Source organism: Amphiprion ocellaris, chromosome 11 (genome assembly GCF_022539595.1).
Source record: "Amphiprion ocellaris isolate individual 3 ecotype Okinawa chromosome 11, ASM2253959v1, whole genome shotgun sequence".
Taxonomy (NCBI): Eukaryota; Metazoa; Chordata; class Actinopteri; family Pomacentridae; genus Amphiprion; species Amphiprion ocellaris.
In genome coordinates, this window is record NC_072776.1 from 29,025,366 (window position 1) to 29,038,459 (window position 13,094).

The following is a 13,094-nucleotide window of genomic DNA, read 5'->3' on the forward strand; positions in this document are numbered from 1 at the left end:
GTAGAAATATTACCTTTTTGAAAACATCAACAGAAACTAAAAATGCAGACTACCCTAGGTGGAACCCCTCAATTAAGGAGATGAGATGCTGAATGGGAGTTTTTACATCTATTGTCTTCACTAGAATAAAAAGCAACATCTTTTAAGACGAAAACACAGAAGACAATGTGCAGAGCTGCAGGGAAGATCTTCACACCCTCACAAAGGGAAGCATCTTTTCCTACCTCCGATCAGCATGGTGCAGATGGAGAAGATCTTCTCTGAGTCCGTGTTGGCCGACACGTTTCCAAACCCGACGCTGGTCAAACTGCTCAGAGCGAAGTACAGCGAGGTGACGTAGCTGCTGCGCATCGATGGACCGCCGCCCAGGTTTCCTCCTCCGCCTCCACCGGACACATTCCCGTAGATCTGGCTGGAGTTCCAGCTCTGTCCTGCGGCCTTGGAGCTGTTCCACTGGCTGCTGCTGCTGGTCAGGAGGCTGCTGACCGTTGAGGGAACCAATGATGACAGCGGAGACAGGAAGTAGGGAGTTCCCAGACGCTTGGCCAGTTCATGGAGCCAACCTGAGACAACGAGAGAGAGATGAAAACTTTATTTATTTAACTGAGCTGAACTGGGACAAGTTTCACTCAAAAAATTCTATCACAGATCAAATCAAGTCAAATTTATGTATAGAGCAACTTTTGAAACAACTTGAATTGGCCAAAGCGCTGCATATGTCAGAATGGGCAGCAACAACAACAACAAAAATCATTCACGTATGTTGTTGTTTTACCACTGGCACTAAAGTTATATCTAATTTAAAATAGAATACATCTAAAATATTTTTTTAAAAAAGCAAGACAAAGCAGGAGTAGGATATTTAAAATAGTTTGAGTAAAAAAGAAAAACAACAACAACAACAAATGAGAGAACAAAAACTTGTAAAATCAGTTCAAATCTCTTCATGTATTTTGCTGTCTTGGTGCTGGTAATGCCGTTGAATTTAATCTAAAATAAAATATATTCAAAATATTCAAAAACAAGATAAAGCAGAAGAAGAATATGATGGAAGTAAACTGAAAAACAAAACAAAATAAAATAGGTGTAAAACTACAACATCTATTCAAATTAAGTTGTGCTTTTCGCTTCTTCGTATTTCTGTTGCCTTAATGATAACAAAGTAGAATCTATTCTAAAATACTAATAATAACAAAATCAAGACAAAACAGGTTAAGAACTTGTAATAAATATGAAAAACAAAGTAAATGTAAAATATTAAAAGAGTATTTGCAAGATCAAAATATTTCTAAAATAAACATAAAATACTAAAATATCAAAACCATCAAGAACAACCAAAAGCTGTTTTAGATTTTTACTAAGAAACCATAAAGCTAATTAAAATGCGACACATTTTGCTGTCTTTGTACTTCTAGTCAGCAGTGACAGTAAAGTTAAATCTAATCTAAACTAAATATGAATAGAATATATATATATATATATATATATATATATATATATATATATATATATATATATATATATATATATATATATATATGGCATGCCGTTTAGGAAATTATATATATATATAAAATTCTGAATATATGGAATGAAAGTCGGAATATATATAATGAAAGTCGGAATATATGGAATGAAAGTCGGAATATATGGAATGAAAGTCGGAATATATGGAATGAAAGTCGGAATATATGGAATGAAAGTCGGAATATATATAATGTTCATACTTTCATTCCATATATTCCGAGTTTCATTCCATATATTCCGACTTTCATTCCATATATTCAGATTTTCATTCCATATATTCAGATTTTCATTCCATATATTCAGATTTTCATTCCATATATTCAGAGTTTCATTCAATATATTCAGAGTTTCATTCCATATATTCAGAGTTTCATTCAATATATTCGGATTTTCATTCCATATATTCCGAGTTTCATTCAATATATTCAGAGTTTCATTCAATATATTCGGATTTTCATTCCATATATTCAGACTTTCATTCCATATATTCCGAGTTTCATTCAATATATTCAGAGTTTCATTCAATATATTCAGAGTTTCATTCAATATATTCCGAGTTTTTACCTACCGAGCCCCGGAAGGGACATGTCGGTATGGCGAAACGACAATGGAGGACACCCACCCGTACGAGAGTTTTATTGAGTTTTATTTTGTAATCAGCCTAAAATACAAAGACATTCAAGCAGTGCGATGCATGAGGAGTCTGCCATGCAGACCAGCGATCCTGATCCTGGTAAGTTTTATTTCTCCAACACCCTGCTGTTAGCCCGCTATGAATACACAGCTACAGTAGTCCCACATTAATATTATGAAGGCTACACCAGCTAACGTGGTAGGACACAGCATCAGTGATCAGAGGTTGGTGTTGAACTGTTGTTTGCTAACAAACTATGGAACAATTCCTTATAAAACCTGAGAAAAGGAGCAGCAGTATTTCCTAACAAGACCTGTATTCAAAACCTCCCACGTTGTTACACAACGACCCATTAATCATATTACTGAACTATATGGTAATCATTGAAATTTCTCTTGAAGAATCAATGAACTGTTTGCTAACATTATCATTAATGTAAGTCTAAAACTAATTCAACTGATCAATTTAACACAATGAAGTAAAGAGTACTGGTAATGTGCAGCTATTTTTATCATTTCAAGGTAAAATGCTGATTGTTCTTGAGGTTTCAACTTTGCAGATGTGGAAATTCAAAGCATTGATTTCCTTTACTCAGATTTTTTTGGGTGGTTTTCAGTTGTGCCTCAAAGCAAGGCATTTAGCACTGTTAGAAATTATTACAGGTATTTTTGTAACACTTTCTAACATCGTATGGACAAAGCAATAATTAATCAGTTAATGGAGAAAATGGTTTTAAATTACAGATGCTATCATCAACATTTCTTATTCATTTATTTAGTTGTCGGCCTTGGATGATGAGGTCCAGCTACCAGGATCACTACTCTGCAGCTCACTGATCCCATCCTGCAGCTCATCCATGCCGTCCTCCTCTCAACAGACCAAATCAAGTAAGATCTGTTTAGACTGTGTGGACAACAACATGATCAATATGTTAACTTTCAGCCCATCCTAAAATCACAAAACAGAACATTTACTTTAACTGTGTTTATGAATATAGAAAGTAATTACTAACAACTAATACCTTTTTGGGTGTTTTTATGCAGGAAAAAGGAAGCGGGATGCTACTGTGGATCTGCTGCAGTATCTGGAGAGGTCAGAGGAACAGTTGAGGAGACACCAAGACCTGACCTCTGCCATGCTCCAGAACATCCAGAGACCAAGACCTGACCTCTGCCATGCTCCAGAACATCCAGACACCAAGACCTGACCACTGCTATGCTCCAGAACATCCAGAGACCAAGACCTGACCACTGCTATGCTCCAGAACATCCAGAGGATGGATGAAAATTCAAACACCTTGGTTGGACTGATGGGACGTACGGTGTCAGTGCTGGAGAGACTGTCACAGAAATAAACTGCATTATCCACTACTTCTGATCTTTTTAAAAAAAAAAAAAAAAAACCTTCTTTTTTGTAAATTCTTTTACATTTTAGTTATTTAACTTCACCTGTTTTGTATTTTAACTCTTGCACGTTGGGGGAATAAACAGAAATTTGTGATGAAAGATGCGTGTTTTGTCTATAATCTACAGACTTTATTCAGTGTTCAGTGCACACTTCTGTTACACACATTTTGACAGATAATTAGTGGTGCTTTTGAACATATCACACCAAGCAAGATAGATAAACTGCACTACTGCAGCAGATATATTATTGAAGTGTGCTTAGATGACGTGTATACATACACCGCTCACAAATAGTTATTCAACTTTTGGGTGAAATTTATGGAAAATGTAAAAAATTCATGCTATGGTGATACCAAATCATGAAAGTAGGGCATTTAAGTAGAAGCATGCAATAGCGATTTCCTCATCTCAAACTATTTATTGAAACAAAAACTAACAACAGTGGTGGGTATATCACAATAAAAATGTCAGTGTCTCATGACAGTTTGGACAGAACAGCAGCCTTCAGCTGAAATCCAGTACAATTGTGTCCCACCAGTGACGTGATCGCGGATATCCAGGCAACAGTGGACCTCTGCCTCGCAATTAACCTTAAGACCATCTGTAAAGATGAACATAGATATTATCATCAACTTACTGCGTTTAACTGTTATGTAATGGATGAAAACATAGTCGAAGCGAAGTAACTAAGCTAATGTTCAGTGTTAAGAGTCAAAACATCTCTGACAATTACTTGCCTTCCCCGTTGGCTGTGACTGCGATGAAGGCAGATTGTTAATCACAGCAGAGCTAATCTGAAGAGCAGATCCACAGTAGCATCCTGCTTCCTTTTTCCTGCATAAAAGCACCCAAAAAGGTATTAGTTGTTAGTAATTACTTTCTATATTCATAAACACAGTTAAAGTAAATGTTCTGTTTTGTGATTTTAGGATGGGCTGAAAGTTAACATATTGATCATGTTGTTGTCCACACAGTCTAAACAGATCTTACTTGATTTGGTCTGTTGAGAGGAGGACGGCATGGATGAGCTGCAGGATGGGATCAGTGAGCTGCAGAGTAGTGATCCTGGTAGCTGGACCTCATCATCCAAGGCCGACAACTAAATAAATGAATAAGAAATGTTGATGATAGCATCTGTAATTTAAAACCATTTTCTCCATTAACTGATTAATTATTGCTTTGTCCATACGATGTTAGAAAGTGTTACAAAAATACCTGTAATAATTTCTAACAGTGCTAAATGCCTTGCTTTGAGGCACAACTGGAAACCACCCAAAAAAATCTGAGTAAAGGAAATCAATGCTTTGAATTTCCACATCTGCAAAGCTGAAACCTCAAGAACAATCAGCATTTTACCTTGAAATGATAAAAATAGCTGCACATTACCAGTACTCTTTACTTCATTGTGTTAAATTGATCAGTTGAATTAGTTTTAGACTTACATTAATGATAATGTTAGCAAACAGTTCATTGATTCTTCAAGAGAAATTTCAATGATTACCATATAGTTCAGTAATATGATTAATGGGCCGTTGTGTAACAACGTGGGAGGTTTTGAATACAGGTCTTGTTAGGAAATACTGCTGCTCCTTTTCTCAGGTTTTATAAGGAATTGTTTCATAGTTTGTTAGCTTAGCGGCGGCTAACTGGTTAGCAAACAACAGTTCAACACCAACCTCTGATCACTGATGCTGTGTCCTACCACGTTAGCTGGTGTAGCCTTCATAATATTAATGTGGGACTACTGTAGCTGTGTATTCATAGCGGGCTAACAGCAGGGTGTTGGAGAAATAAAACTTACCAGGATCAGGATCGCTGGTCTGCATGGCAGACTCCTCATGCATCGCACTGCTTGAATGTCTTTGTATTTTAGGCTGATTACAAAATAAAACTCAATAAAACTCTCGTACGGGTGGGTGTCCTCCATTGTCGTTTCGCCATACCGACATGTCCCTTCCGGGGCTCGGTAGGTAAAAACTCGGAATATATTGAATGAAACTCTGAATATATTGAATGAAACTCTGAATATATTGAATGAAACTCGGAATATATGGAATGAAAGTCTGAATATATGGAATGAAAATCCGAATATATTGAATGAAACTCTGAATATATTGAATGAAACTCGGAATATATGGAATGAAAATCCGAATATATTGAATGAAAATCCGAATATATTGAATGAAACTCTGAATATATGGAATGAAAATCTGAATATATGGAATGAAAATCTGAATATATTGAATGAAACTCTGAATATATGGAATGAAACTGAATATATTGAATGAAACTCTGAATATATGGAATGAAACTCTGAATATATTGAAAGAAACTCTGAATATATGGAATGAAACTCTGAATATATTGAATGAAACTGAATATATTGAATGAAACTCTGAATATATTGAATGAAACTCTGAATATATTGAAAGAAACTCTGAATATATGGAATGAGAATCTGAATATATGGAATGAAAGTCTGAACACTTTCATTCAATATATTCCGACTTTCATTCAATATATTCCGACTTTCATTCAATATATTCCGACTTTCATTCAATATATTCTGACTTTCATTCCATATATTCAGACTTTCATTCAATATATTCAAACTTTCATTCAATATATTCCGACTTTCATTCAATATATTCAAACTTTCATTCCATATATTCAGAATTCTAGATTTTATATATATATATAAAATTTCCTAAACGGCATGCCATATATATATATATATATATATATATATATATATATATATATATATATATAGACATTTAAAACAATGCAAAACTGGACAAGAACTTGGAAAATTAACTTGTAAAACTTAACAAAATACATATAGAGTAGTAAAAAAAAAACCTGAAGTGAAGTCAATTATTTTCTAAAAATAAATAGAAACTACTAAACAACTACTACTTTTTGCAAACAAAATACAGTTCCTAAAATGTCATGCATTATTTTAACTTCTCAGTTTTTCTATTTACTTAAAATGCCTAAACACAGAAAAACATTGTATTTGTTGGATTCTTATTGTGAAAACTGCGTGTAACACATAACGATTCAACTCTTATATTTAACTACAGGTGACAGAAGAGGTGAGAAACTGCTGCTGCTGTGGTTTTAGCATCTTTAAACTGCTCATACTGGTTTACTGTTGGATGATTCAGCGTTTAGGATGATTCATTTTAGTCCCAGAGCTCATCTGACTGCCGGAAAATTAATTTTTGTGATTTTGGAGAAGAACCGAAGCATCACCCTTCACTTGTTTCTGATTTAAAGGAACACTAAAAAGTGAATCTGCAGCAGATTAATACTGAGGTACAGACAGATCTTTTAGTTCTGTCAAAGTGACACAGCAGCTCAGGAAAGGTGGAGAAGAGTGAAGGCGTGAGTTCAGCACCAGAGACAGCTCCATCACACTGAGAACAGAGATCAGCACCAAGGACAGCGTCTGACTGAAGCTGTTGCAAAACTGAACCTCAAACTGAAATCTGCAGGGGAACTCAGTGAACCTGAAGAGACATTATCAGTTCCAGAGTAACATCAGTAACATGGACTCCATGTTCTCTCCTTCATGTAAACCAACGCTGCTCGCAGACTGACGTTTGCTCAGGTTACACAGGTTAAACTGCACTAATGATGCAGTAATTAGGAAACCACTCAGGTGTTAAATCCTCTAATGTTGTGGCTTTAGCTGCTTTGCTGGGACTCGACTGTCACTTCTGCTTACTTATGCCAGCAGCCCTAGACACAAACACAAGGTCGGAGCGTTTCCAGCCTGCAGCATGCGATGCCGGAGATCAATGAGCGGACGGATCGTCGCTGTATTATTCATCTTCCTCGTCTTACTGCTGTCAGAAGCTCAGCTCACTCATCCACTTTCAAATTCTGCTTTTCAATACTGTCTGCACATTCTCCTTCCTAAATCCCCATTTTTTCTTCCTCCTTGGATGTATTGTTGTTTTGCTGTTTCAAAAATTATGATAAGTCCTTTGTTTGGTTCACACAGCACCTTGGAATTAGATCATGGAGTGTGATTTTTGTGTACAAAATTAAAAAATTACCACTTTTATTTGGCTCGAAATCCAGATTAGATGGCTGGATAAATTAGTAATACACATGCATCTTTCTTTTAATTTCTATTTTTATTTTTTTATTGTCTCATTGGTTTTTTTTTTGTAATATAACTATATTCATTCCATTGTTCATTTAAGTCTATTTTATCCTCTATTTATTTATACAGTGAGTATATTTTCTAAAAAAAAATACTAAATACAGAACATTTTTTCATAGCCAGAATCTGCAAAAACAGAAAAATTAGCAGGATTTTTCCAATAGATACTGAACTAATCACAAGTTGTGTTCAGTTCCATCAGGAAAATTAAGCAAATTTTAGCTTAAAAATCAGAATATTCAATCATGATCACTTTATTCTATATATTTTGTTAAAAAACACAAAAAATAAACACTTGCAGCTGATTTTGTAAAACAAACAAACAACAACAACAACAAACTGCTTTGCATTTCCAGTTTAACTCTATAGTTTAGCACTTTAATATGCAAACCTTTATTATCATTTCATACTGATACTGATGCTGTCACTACCAAGCTTCACAGTGGGGATACTTCAATGAAATGTTGCTGTTTTGTAGGCAAATTAATCGCTTCAGGTTTCATCATTTTACCAATTTTCGTGAAGCTCTTCGAAATTCAGATAATGAAAAGCGCTCTATAAATAAAGATTATTCTTATTATTTCTCACATCCATGTTTTTGTGCTCCTTTCTGTCCACATCAGGAAGCTATGGGTGGTGTGTTTGGTGACTACAGCTCCATGAGGGGCTACAGGGACAGTTAAAGCTCCACCGCCTCTGAATTATTGATGATCCAGTAAGAAAACAAAACAACCTGCAGCTCGGTGAAGCATCAGCAGCCGACTGACTCACAGACGGACAGTCAGATGTACGTACATGCTGATGTCAGACCTCTATAGTGAATCTCAGCTGGTGTCACAGAAAGGTCAAACCGGTCTTTGTTTTCCCCTGAATTCCCTCCGTCTGTCTCAATAGTCAATCGAGGGACTGCTGACATGAATTGACCACAGTATTACTGTCTGTCATTATGTGGTTTGCTGAAAGGATAACGATAGGTAGGCTGCTATGAATCCATGAGAGAGAAAAGAGCAGCAGGAGCTTACAATCCACTGTGGCCCTGAGCCACATCCATCCTTACAAAATGTGTTTATTTGCTGTATTTTCCTCGTGCATGCTCGTGTGTTTGCTTATAGTAAAATAAGAGACACTCTAAAAACTTGGTTTTTGCCCCAGGAGGCAGTCAGAAGGATTAAGGTTTGCTCACTTGCCCTTGGAAACTGGCTGTCTGTCCATCTGTATGTCTTTATAAGTTCATCAGACTGTACAGCGCAGCGTCGTGTCGCTGCAGGACTTTAGATCCTCCGCTGACAAGAACTGCGTCTTATTAAAGCAGAAAACTGTAAATGTCGTCCTTCTGCGCTAAAGCAAAGGTTAAGTATGAGTTACCTTGCACTGTAAAAAAAATCTGACAGCAAATATACCAGGAAAAATTACTGTGAAGAATGGTGGAACAATATAGCTCCAAAAAACTGTGAAAATAACTGTACAATAATGAGATTTTTTAGCTGATTTTGATGCTGTTAAACAGTGAGATTAACGGTCACACACTGTGAAAGAACTTATTGCTATACTTCACTGTTCAAATACAATTTTTTAAAGTGGGCATTATGTACTACTGTGGCCTGTTTTTTTTTTTGTTTTACAGTAAATTATATGTAAATTGGTACTTTTTTCTACTTTTTCTCATTTTTTTTCTGGGATTTTAATACATATTATCTCTAATTTAATTTCAAGTTAAATAATAAAACATGAAATAAAAAATAAATAATAAAAATGAATCCTTAAAATACACTTTTTTCTTTTTAAATAATGTCAAATATCTGTAAAATATTTTTATTGCTGATTTAAATATGGTATAATGGTGTAATTTTATGGTAAATGTGGTTAAAAAAAAATAAACCAACAAAAAAGATACTTGTCAGTAATTGCTGACATTGATTCCAACTTTCTTCAAGTTAAAAAAAATGTAAAATGAATAATCAAAGGAATTCAACCTTTTTGATTTAATATTTTATGAAACTATAACTTGCGTTTCAAACAAAGCAAAGAGGAAATGACAAGAGACACTTAGAGAACAATTAAAAAAACAAACAATACAGGATCAATAACATAAATGCAGGCATAGAATCCCACATTTTTCAAGAATAAATAATCAAAGAAAGGTAACATTTTTTTTCTGTTTCCATGGAGGTGCAGGGCTTTATATTGCAGTAAAAATGAGCCCACAGTGAGGGTTTAGTACAACCACCATAATTTCCTGCTTAGGGACCATGACTTTCTAGGTAAAATAATTAAAATCCTAATATGACGAACCCTAAAACTTGTGAGAAAGGCAAATATTCAGTAAATTAAATGAATAACAAATTGCAAAATGAAACGTAGGGAGAGCTTTGGGACATTACAAATCCGACTTCTGAAGTGCAACTGTTTGAAACATGAAGTTCAGAGTGAATCTAAGTTGCTAAACTATGCACAGATGGAAAAAAAAAAACGGTGCACACTCACCAATATCCCAGGATCCGGGGCTCTCGATCTCCCTGCGACCGATGAAGTACCAGACGCAGGCCATCCAGTGGGCCAGCAGGGCGAACATGGACATGAGCAGGGTGAGGACCACGGCGCTGTACTGGGAGTAACGCTCCAACTTCTGCAGCAGCCGAAGCAACCGGAGCAGCCGAACCGTCTTCAGCAGGTGGACCCCAAAGTACTGCAGAGAAAGAACCCAACTTCAGGGATTCTGCCTGAGAAGACGTGGCTCGTAGAGTCAGTAACTTCTTTTAAATCACTTCTGAAAACCCGCTTTTATAGACTTGTTTTTATGTGAAGTTTACCTTTAGGCTTAATTACTCCACCAAGGAATGCAGCAGAAGTATGTGAAGATCGGCGTACGTCTGTCAGTCTGTGTGCAACATTACTCTAAAGTGAACTTATGGATTTGGATGAAATTTTCAGGGAAGGTCAGAAATGACACAAGGACCAACTGATTAGATTTTGGCAGTGATGCAGCTTGTAGTCTGGATCCACGGATTTCTTAAAGATTTCTGTGTCTTTGCGAGATCGTGGCACAGTGTCACTGTAACTATGACAACAAGAGAACACTACGTCAGCTGCCTGCTGACGATCACATGATTGCAATCCTACTACAAATCCATCGCTGCGGACTTATCGGGACTTATCCACAGTGTTGCCAACTTAGCGACTTTCTCGCTAAATCTGGTGACTTTCCAAAGCCTCCTCGTGACTTTTTTTGTCAAAATTGACTTGCGACAAATCTAGCGACTTTTTCTGGCGTTTTGGAGACTCTCGTTCTGCAGTTACTGTCCTCAACGAGCAGCAGGTGGCGCTGTGAGCTCCTCCCGTTCCAAAGCACAGGCAGTCACAGTAAACCCACAGCATCCCCCTGTCTGATTACAGGAAACCCACATCACTCCGCAGACAGACGGCAGATGAATCGCACAAAGTCTCTGCAGATCCCGTCCTGCTTACAGAGCGGGATGGAAATGAAAATGTTTCTTCACTGTCACACTAAAATAAATCAATGCATTTAGCCTCTAGTTCAAAAACATATTTTTGGTGCTTTATACTCACTTTTTGTCTCTCCCACAATGTTGATTACAATTACATGTAAACAAAAATTATGCAAATTAGGCAATGACATCATTTAGCGACTTCTAGCGACTTTTAGGACAGCCAATAGCTACTTTCCTTACTGAGGAGTTGGCAACGCTGCTTATCCACCAGAAATCATACAACAACTGAGCAGCCTTGGCAGAGTACTGCGCTCTCTGAGTGCTTTTCTTATTCTTTAATTTTAAAATTTTTACTTTCTAACTTTTCATCTTGATTGCCTGCTAATCTAGTTAATTAATTAACGTATTACTGGCATTTTTAATATTTATTTTATTTATTGACTACTCTGCCTTGTCTCCTTATGTCTTGCTTGATTGTCTGTGTTTGCTTTGATTGTCAAAAGACCCTGTGAACACTGTTCTTAAGGGTGCTGTAAAAATAAAGTTATTATTATTGTTATCATTGTTATTATTATTATTATTATTATTATTATTATTATTATTATTATTATTATTATTATTATTATTAATATTATTTCCTAACGATAAGGAAGTGATATCAGTAGCCAATGATCTCAGGATGTTAATGACTTGTGGGTGCAGTTTACAGCTTTAGTTTTGGATCCTTAATTGAGACATTGAGACACATGAAATAAACCATTGGATGCATCAATTATTGTGGCCAAAATTTGGCATTTTCCCGATTATCTGCATTGGTATTTTCATCGACTGATTATCGATGAATTAAATGCTCTACTTCAAGTCTGATGCAGCCTCCTCTCTCTGTCTGTCGTCACTCTGTGGTGTCAGAAATGTCTCTCAAACAGCAAAAACTGAACAAGAAACACAAATCAGAATGGCTAATGCTATGCTAACGGCTAGCGACTACGTTAAAAGGCAGACACAGACTAGCCTGAAACAGAATCTGGAAAACAATAATTAATTTAAAATCTGGACTTACACTACCGTTCAAACGTTTGGTGTGACCCAGACAATTTCATGTTTTCCATGAAAATTCACACTTTTATTCATGTGCTAACATAATTGCACAAGGGTTTTCTAATCATCAATTGGCCTTTCAACACCATTAGCTAACACAATGTAGCATTAGAACACAGGAGTGATGGTTGTCTAGACTGTATTTCTGATTAATTCAGTGTTGTCTTCATTGAAAAAAACTGTGTTTCTTTCAAAAATAAGGACATTACGAAGTGACCCCAAATTTTTGAACGGTAGCGTAAGTGGGCAATAAAATTGGCAGAACAGTAAAAGATCGAGAAAACAGAGAACAGCAGGATACAAACGGATTGATCTCAGTCGAAAGCATCCTAATTTAACCTCTCCTATTTCTATTTTACATATTCAGTCATAGTTGCCCTTATTAATGAAGAAGTCTAGTTATGAATGACAGGTTCCTGCTATCACATGATGTTGAAACACTACATTTAATGTATATTTGGCTCCAAAAATCACTTATCGGCCTTTCTTAATGACCAAAAATCGGTATCGGCCCTGGAAAACCCACATCAGTCGATCCCTAATTTATACGTCCAAAGCAGAATTTTTAAAGGACCCATTTTGCATGCATGTGTGGTAATATCCTCCATGGTTCATCATGTTTTAGGACTCTGAGGATGCAAACACAAATTAATGAGACATGCACTTGCATCAGATTGGCTCGGTGCCATTTGTTTGTCTGATGAGCACTGGTTTGGATGAAATGTTGATCTAATAAATGCACATGGGAGCTGCTTTATGACATTACGCATTCATTTCCCCCCCTTTTTTTCTCCAAACTTGGC

The 13,094-nt window shown here is 36.2% G+C and overlaps 1 protein-coding gene and 1 long non-coding RNA gene across 2 annotated transcripts in view; both read right to left on the reverse strand.

The window, feature by feature from the left end:
* Window positions 1–13,094, reverse strand: part of kcnh3 (potassium voltage-gated channel, subfamily H (eag-related), member 3) — a 231,774-nt gene that overhangs the window by 45,345 nt on the left and 173,335 nt on the right. Inside the window, exons 7-8 of the mRNA XM_055015551.1 lie at window positions 10,229–10,430; window positions 225–563 (exon numbers count right to left, since the gene is read on the reverse strand). Coding sequence (XP_054871526.1) covers window positions 225–563; window positions 10,229–10,430 — 541 coding nt within the window. The remainder of the gene's footprint in view (window positions 1–224; window positions 564–10,228; window positions 10,431–13,094) is intronic.
* LOC118470124 (uncharacterized) lies at window positions 4,305–5,767 on the reverse strand. The gene is made up of 3 exons (XR_008603303.1): window positions 5,369–5,767; window positions 4,558–4,666; window positions 4,305–4,401 (listed from the first exon to the last, which is right to left on the reverse strand). It is a non-coding gene; the product is annotated as an uncharacterized LOC118470124 (long non-coding RNA).